At 61.1% G+C, this 7,230-nt stretch overlaps 2 protein-coding genes across 3 annotated transcripts; one reads left to right on the forward strand and one right to left on the reverse strand.

The window, feature by feature from the left end:
* Positions 1 to 1,165: 1,165 nt before the first annotated feature.
* Positions 1,166 to 3,480, reverse strand: DRAP1 (DR1 associated protein 1). The gene is made up of 7 exons (XM_037135448.2): positions 3,173 to 3,480; positions 2,864 to 2,936; positions 2,660 to 2,753; positions 2,212 to 2,331; positions 2,008 to 2,101; positions 1,706 to 1,794; positions 1,166 to 1,379 (listed from the first exon to the last, which is right to left on the reverse strand). Exons 1-7 carry the CDS (start codon positions 3,212 to 3,214, stop codon positions 1,274 to 1,276), a joined length of 618 nt encoding a protein of 205 aa, XP_036991343.1. The 5' UTR covers positions 3,215 to 3,480; the 3' UTR covers positions 1,166 to 1,273.
* Positions 3,481 to 3,598: 118 nt separating this feature from the next.
* CUNH11orf68 (chromosome unknown C11orf68 homolog) lies at positions 3,599 to 5,813 on the forward strand. Of its 2 annotated transcripts, none has more exons than XM_037135425.2 (2): positions 3,599 to 3,788; positions 4,423 to 5,813. In XM_037135425.2, the coding sequence occupies exons 1-2, from the start codon at positions 3,670 to 3,672 to the stop codon at positions 5,180 to 5,182; spliced, it is 879 nt and encodes a 292-aa protein (XP_036991320.2). In that variant the 5' UTR covers positions 3,599 to 3,669; the 3' UTR covers positions 5,183 to 5,813. The 2 variants fall into 2 exon arrangements, with proteins under 2 accessions (XP_036991320.2, XP_036991322.2); XM_037135427.2 differs by having other exon boundaries at positions 3,601 to 3,788; positions 4,426 to 5,813.
* Positions 5,814 to 7,230: the final 1,417 nt, after the last annotated feature.

Here is a 7,230-nt window from a genome sequence, read left to right on the forward strand (position 1 = left end):
CTCACCGCGTCAATTCTCCCCCATCCTCTCCCTTCACTCCTCCACCAAGACAAGAGTGCGTTCCTGCCATCTTAAAACACAGAAACCAACCCCCTTCCTCTTCGCTCTATGCCACTGCTCTCATTGGTCACGGCCCGGTCCACTGCTGCTGCTGCTCACCTACACCTCCTCACCTCCAGCTCTGCCTCCCTCCTCCCAACCTCGCCAACCACCAAGACAGCTGTGGCGAGGCTTCCCGAAAGCCTGTGAGGCGTCCTGGCATTCAGCTAGCCCCTCCTGCCTCCCAGCACCCCTGGGTGGGCATCACCAGTGGCTCTGGGGGGCCTGAGTTTGGCTGCTCTTCAGCCTCCTTTAATGGACCACCCCTCTCTGCAGCACGAGGTCCCCTCCTCTCTAGGCCCCCAGTGTCCAAGGAACCCCTCCGCACCTCTCCTCAGTAGCCCAGGCACCCCAGGTTCCTCAGAGCCTAACTTACGATCCTCAGGCCAAACCCTGCTCTTCCTCCTGTATCCCAGGTAGAAAAGGCCCCCGCCCGAGTGGCTGCAGAAAGAAACCTGATAGTCCTTGAGGGTTCCCTCTCTCTCAGCCCACGTCCAGTTGGCCGCCAGCGCTCCTGAGTCAGTGCAAGCCCTACCACTGCTCCCCAGGCCTCCTGCCCGGCCTCACCGAGCCGTCGTGCCCTGAAAGCACATCTGTGCCCCCAAACAAGCACAGACTGAGCGCCAGTGTCATGGCCCCATGCAGCACAAGCCAGCCTCAGAGACCCTGCACAGCCTCACCTGACTCTGCTCCCACCGCCCCTTCCCCCACCCCTCACGGCAGCAAGTGCATGCCAGCCACAGCTCCTATCCCCACCCCCTGGTCTATCCTGTGAAGTAGCCCACAGCAGGGCAGACGGTCTCCATCAGAGAGATAAGAAGAGACTGCACAGACAAGGGTGGAACCTGCCCAGAATCACACAAGATACAGGCTGTCCCCGGGCATGACCAGCACCTGCTGGCTTGGGCCCTGTACCACTCCACCCACCTTCATCCCATCAGCACCCCCAGTCCTGCCCTGGCAGACGCACGGTCTCTAGGCCCTCCCTTCACTGCTCAGTGTGGGGAAGGCAGGCGGATGGATGGGAAGGTGGCCACAGCGCCCTAGACAGAGGCTGGGACAGACACAGATGTTCCCTTTTATTATTTTTTTTAATAAATTTAAGAACAGCTCTCCTCCCCCCAGAACAACTAAAATCAACTAAAAGGGGGTGTGGCCTGGGGGGCAGGGGGCGCTAGGAGTCATAGTCCTCTTCATCCTCTGCATCTGGTGCCGAGGGGCCCGGGGGTGCTGGGGGCAGAGGCAGAGTCGAGGTGAAGGGCATGAAAGGTGTTGGGGGGCTGCAGGGCAGAAAGCAGGAGAGGAAGGTCAGGTTACCCTCCAATGCCCACTGAGCCCCACCCCGCCCTCCACACATGCAGCGTAAAGCCCATACCCTCTAATCCAAACAGGGGCCAGGCCCAGCTCCCACAGCCCCCGCCAGGCCCACCCACCACCCTCATCAGGGAGGAAGGGCCCTTCTGAGAACACAGTTTCTTGTCTTTAAGCCCACCTCAGTTCCTCCCTTCCCATTCCCCAGACCTGCCACAATCAACAGAAGCAAGTGACCAAGGAGGTCGGAGGAACAAGTCTGCCGGTCCCCTCCTGGAGCAACTGAGCTGCTTACCTCTGAAAGTGGGCAGGGGGGTGGCTGGACTGGGGTGGGGCCTGTGGTGTCTCCTCTTCCCCATCAGTGTCAGTATCCTCCGACTCATCCTGGGAGCAAGGCAGGGGTCAGAGATGACAAGAAGGGCATGGACCCATCGTTGGAAAGCCTAGACCCCTGGAGTGGCAGGGACAGGAGGGTGACCTCCACAGCCCCCACTTACAAACAAAGCAACTGAGGTAAAAAGAGGTCACGGGTAAGGATGGGATCAGGCCTCCAGCCAGCTTGGAGGGGCAGGACAGAGGGCTGGGGGCCTCACTTACCTCCTGCTCCGAATCCGTCCCCGACAGCTTCTTGTCTTTGCCTTTGCTTCCCATCCCTCCATTCTTCCGGCCGCTGCCACCTGGCTTCCGGCCCCTTTGAGAAGGTAAAGTCCATCTCCCCGTTCCTTCACCACCCCCAGCCACCTCCAACCCCTGTAGTGGCCTTGGCCTTCTTCAACTGGACACTTGGCCCAGGCTGCCCACCTGCGGGCACCCTTGTCCCCGTCCATGTGGTTGTCTTCCCCATCCCCCTGCATGTCAGGCACGGATGCTACCAGGTCCTTTAAGAAGTCAAACTGCTGCTCCAGCTCAATGCACTGCTTCCTGAAAGAGGTGGGGAGGGCATGGCATTTGGCAGCACCCAGATGTCTGGGCTCTCAGCAATGGGCAGCAAGAAGCTTTGGATGTCAGAAGAATGGAGCTTGGAAAACCTCCACCTCCTCTCCACCGTCAGACCTCACCTTTTTGCTATAACGCCCAACCCTTTCTCTCCAAGATCAAACCCACCAGCCTCTAAGGCCTTGCTGATCTCCCAGTCATCTCCCACCTGCAGCCTCCTGGCCCTGGGGCCCATCTAGGGCACAGCCTCTCTTACGCGTGTGAACTTCTGGGGTAGAGCCCCATAGGGCCCTTTCATCTCCACGCCACTTACAAATGGGATGTGGTCATGGTCTTGGCGTTTCGGGACTGGGTCACCTGGCAGGCCTTCTTCAAAAGTGACTCCAGGAAGAGCTCCAGCGCCCGGGCTCAGGGCCGTCAAGGAGAACGCAGGAATGGGATCCCAGCCCACACCGGGCAGCCCCAGGCTGCCTCCCTCCCCCACACCCCTCAACCCGGCCAGCCCCCGACAGGATACAGATGATGACAGGCACAGCCGCCGCCACCTTTCCAATCTCTTCGTCCGTCTGCATTATCTTCTTGATCCGCGCCTGGGGAGGACGCAGAGAGCTCGGACCCCGTCACCTCTATCCCAGAGAAGAGTGTTGGGGAAACGAGGGGGTATCCCAGGAAAAAGGGGGCGGGGGGCACCAATGCAGGGAGGGCCGAGAAAGGGGCGGGGCGTCCGGGCCCCCGAACATTGCGATGCGCCCGCCCTCAAGCAGGGCCTGGGCTCCAGACTCCCGAGAGCCGGGCCCTCTCCTCACGGCCCCGACCACGTGCTCACCGGCGGGAACCGCGCGTTGTACTTCTTCTTCTTGCTCGGCATCTCCGGGACTCTCGCCGCGCCGGGCCCAGCGCCGCCGCCAGCAGCCTCCCGGCCCCGGGGCCTATTCGCCGCCTGCCGGCCGAGGTTCCCCCGGGTCCTGGTGCCGCTGGCTCCGCCCCCGCCGCTCCCCACGCGGTCCTAGCGCCGCCGGTGAAGACACTGCTTACAGGGCCAGAGTTCCCTCCCTCGGAGCTTCCCAGGCGGTGCGCGTCAGCCCGTGACAGCACCGACACTCCTGCCGGTTCCCGGGGCCAGAAGAGAGAACGTTAGCCCCGCCCCCCGCGGACGCGCCCCTCCCCGGCTCCCCTGGCCCCGCCCCCGAGGTCAGCACTTCCCCACCGGCCCCGCCTCTTCCCTGGCAGGCCCCGCCCCACCGCGCGGCTGCGGCGGCCCGGTGGTCCCGCCCCGTGCTGAGCTTGTCTATAAAGTTGTTGTTGAGGCGGCGGGACGCTAAGATGGCGGCGGCGGCGGCGGCCGTGGCGGGGGTGGGGCGCGGCGGCGGTGGCGCGGAGCCCCGGCAGGAGCGGAGCCGGGCCCGGAGCTGGGCCGGTGCCGAGCGCAACGAAGGCCGAAGGTGACGGCAGGGCGGCGGGAGGGAGCAGGACCGGGCGGGGACCAAGCTCTGGCCGTGGGAGCTAGTGGCGGGGGCGCGGCCCTCCCGTAGGCTCTAATAAGCCTGAGTTCGAACTCGAGCATCGCCCTCCAGGCCTCGGACCCATCATTGCCTTCTCTGGGCCTCAGTGTCCTCATTTTTAAGTGGGCTGGATAACGCCCACCCTGGAGGCCTGGCCCTGTAGGCCTGCCTCGGTGCTGCGCGAACGAGGGCTCCTTCGCCTCCCTGCATTAAATGCCAGCGTTCAGGATACCTGCCAGTCACTGGCGGGGCCAGGAAGGGTAGCCGGGCCAATTGCTCCCATACCTGAATTAACATTTGTCCCCTATCGCTCACCATAGGTGTGACCTTGGGTAAGACCCTTCTCGGCGAGCTTCATTTTTCTGTAATTCAGAGAGAGTAGTAATAACATTATTGTCTGCAGCACTGTGAGTCAGGAACAGTTGTTATCCACTGTAAACATGAGGCAGCTGAGGCACGGGGACATTTACATTTGGCCTTGCCAAAAGCCACACAGTTTAGTTCGGTGCCTGGTACCCACTAGGGCCCAGCAAGTTGGAGATCTGCTATGAACCCTAATTCGGTTCCCTCATAGCAGGATAGAGCCAGGTGAGGAGCTGGAGGAGGAGGAGTCTCCAGGCGGCCGAGAGGATGGCTTCACTGCTGAGCACCTGGCCGCGGAGGCCATGGCAGCTGACATGGACCCCTGGTTGGTGTTTGATGCACGCACCACACCTGCATCGGAGCTGGATGCCTGGTTGGCCAAGTACCCACCTTCCCAAGTTACCCGCTATGGGGACCCCAACTCGCCCAACTCTGAGCCGGTGGGCTGGATTGCAGCCTATGGGCAGGGCTACATCCCCAACTCTGGTGACGTGCAGGGCCTGCAGGCAGCCTGGGAGGCTCTGCAGACCAGTGGGCGGCCCATCACGCCAGCCACTCTGCGCCAGCTGGCCATCACCCACCATGTGCTCTCAGGCAAGTGGCTGATGCACCTGGCACCTGGCTTCAAGCTGGACCACGCCTGGGCTGGCATTGCTCGGGCTGTGGTCGAGGGCCGGCTTCAGGTGGCCAAGGTGAGCCCACGGGCCAAGGAGGGCGGGCGCCAGGTCATCTGCGTGTACACGGATGACTTCACGGACCGCTTGGGTGTGCTGGAGGCAGACGCCGCCATTCGTGGGGCAGGCATCAAGTGCCTGCTCACCTACAAGCCTGATGTCTACACCTACCTGGGCATCTACCGGGCCAACCGCTGGCACCTCTGCCCCACTCTCTATGAGAGCCGTTTCCAGCTAGGGGGCAGTGCTCGTGGCTCCCGTGTGCTGGACCGTGCCAACAATGTGGAACTGACCTAGTAGGGCCATGCGTGGACGACCACCCTCTGGGCCCCCTGCTAGGGATGGATCCTCTCGCCTTGCTCTTCCCTGTCTCAACAAGGCCAAGTCCCCCAGCTTTGAGGACTAGGTTACTCTGGAACTGCCTGCGTCTTCGATCCCCTTGAACTTCTGCCCTCTGTTCAGGGCTGACTCCTGTCCCCATCATCTGGAGGCTCTGGCTCTCTGAGGGCTGGACCCTCAGCCTCTCTGCTGCTGCTCCCTTCTGGCATCCAGGAACTCAGTCTGGGTGCTGACACCCAGGAGGAGAACCTTCCTTGGCCACCCTCATCCTTGGGTACCCTCCCCCTCCTGCAGTCCTCCCCTTTCTTTCTCCCTTAAAAGAGAGAAAACTAGTGCTTCCAGTCCCTCTCCTTAGAACCTTCACGGTCCAGGGTGCAGAGGCCCTGCAGGCCTGAGCATGTCATTTTTTTTTGGATGGGGCAGTGATTTGTACCCACTCAGCCCCTGGCAAAGAAGGAGGATGCCAGGGCCATGGACATGGAGTCTGCCTGTCCCTGTCACCTCACAGCCTGCACCACCTTCCTGCCTTCCTTTACTACCTTGTCATGTGCCTGCTCTTGGCATTTCAATAAAGCCCAGCTTGGGTCTGTGTCTTGAGTGTTTTTTAAAGTACTGTGTTGGCGATTACCTGCTTTGGTTGCTGGAGAGAGGCAGAGGCAGGGCGAGGAGAGGCGGCCTGTCTGCCCTGACTGGGCCTTCCTAACTGCCCCCAGTAAGAAGGTGCACCTTGCTGCCAAGCCTGGGAACCTCTCTGAGCGCCTCTGCAAAGTCAGCCCTGCTTTCCCTCATTCTAGAGAGCCCTAATTGGTTTCTTGGTGATTTCCTATAAATCCAGGGGCTTGGCCCAGCAAAGTCCAAGGGCCACTGCTAGCCCACGGGGTGTATTTATTATGCCTGTTAGAGAAAGGTGCCCTCTGGTCCTGGCAGTTCTAGCTCAGAGCACATGGTTTGGTGAACAGAGGATGGATGGACTGGACCTGCTTGTGCTGTGGACAGCCTGTACCAGAAGTGGCCCCGGAAGCCCTCCTGTTTATCCTCCTCTCCACTTCCCTGAGTGTCACTGGACAATTTGCAAAGCACTTCCACATGCATTACTTAATTCTCACAACCTGTTTAAAGGAGATGTTGGCGCCCTTCTGTGGTCAAGGAAATTGAAGCCAAGAGGGGAAGGGAGCGCCCTCAGGGGCTCGTAGTGAGCCAGGCCTCTGGAACCAGGGCTTCACCCAGCTCCCTGCCTCCTCTGGCAGAATGAGGGCCCTGGCCTCATCCACAGTGAGCTCTGCACAACCCACCAGGCGTGTTCACTCACATGATCTGCTGGGCCATCCCACTTGGCTGAGGCAATTGTAGCCTTAGAGCCTGGCTCTGCACCCTCCCAACCCCTGGCCTTGGCCTTGGTTGGAGGCCAGGTTGTCTGGCAGGAAGCCCCTTGGGATGCTGCTCTCGTGCGGGAGCTGACTCAGCCTCTAGCAGCCTCACCAAATTGGAATTTGGAGCAGGGGAGCGGAGATGCCACTGGGCTGACTGGGTGGAAGTGGATGAGTCATGCCATCCTGGCTTGGCCCCCTCCCCAGCTTCCTCCCCACCCTTAGCTTCTCCAGGTCTGAGTCCCCCGTCAGCCCAGCCCTGGGAAGTCCCTAGAGCTGGGTGGTCTCCGAATTGGAGTGTGGTGCCCTGCCTATCTCAGACTGTCAGTGCTTTGCACTTGACCACAGTGGGCTAAGGCTTATGAGGATATGGGCCAAGCCCTTGGGGTCCCAGGAAGATGCCCAGGTGGTGCCAACACCACCGGGTTCTCTTTCCATAACTGAGCAGCTCACACACTCATCCCTGCTCCATCCTCTTGGCCCAGCTTTAGCTCATTCCTCACGCTCCCAAACCATTGCAGCGTGCCCCCTCTGCGCGTTTCCCTTCCACTTCCTCCTCTGTCCCCCACCCAGCTCTCCTGCAGAGCTACCCTCTCCTACTCAAAGCCCCTCTGCGGCTCCCCGGCCTGTAACATAGAG

The sequence above is a fragment of the Artibeus jamaicensis genome, unplaced genomic scaffold, assembly GCF_021234435.1.
Source record: "Artibeus jamaicensis isolate MK-2021 breed Jamaican fruit bat unplaced genomic scaffold, CSHL_Jam_final scaffold_614, whole genome shotgun sequence".
NCBI classification, from domain to species: Eukaryota; Metazoa; Chordata; class Mammalia; order Chiroptera; family Phyllostomidae; genus Artibeus; species Artibeus jamaicensis.

Excerpts from the sequence above, each read along its gene's own strand:
- DRAP1 (XM_037135448.2), bottom strand. The coding sequence starts at position 3,214 with ATGCCGAGCAAGAAGAAGAAGTACAACGCGCGGTTCCCGCCG. Across the intron at positions 1,795-2,007 it reads GGACGGATTCGGAGCAGGAG|GATGAGTCGGAGGATACTGA; the intron begins GTAAGTGAGGCC and ends CCTTGCTCCCAG. Across the intron at positions 1,380-1,705 it reads CCCCCTGCCCACTTTCAGAG|CCCCCCAACACCTTTCATGC; the intron begins GTAAGCAGCTCA and ends TCTGCCCTGCAG.
- CUNH11orf68 (XM_037135425.2), top strand. The coding sequence starts at position 3,670 with ATGGCGGCGGCGGCGGCGGCCGTGGCGGGGGTGGGGCGCGGCGGCGGT. Across the intron at positions 3,789-4,422 it reads GAGCGCAACGAAGGCCGAAG|CAGGATAGAGCCAGGTGAGG; the intron begins GTGACGGCAGGG and ends GTTCCCTCATAG.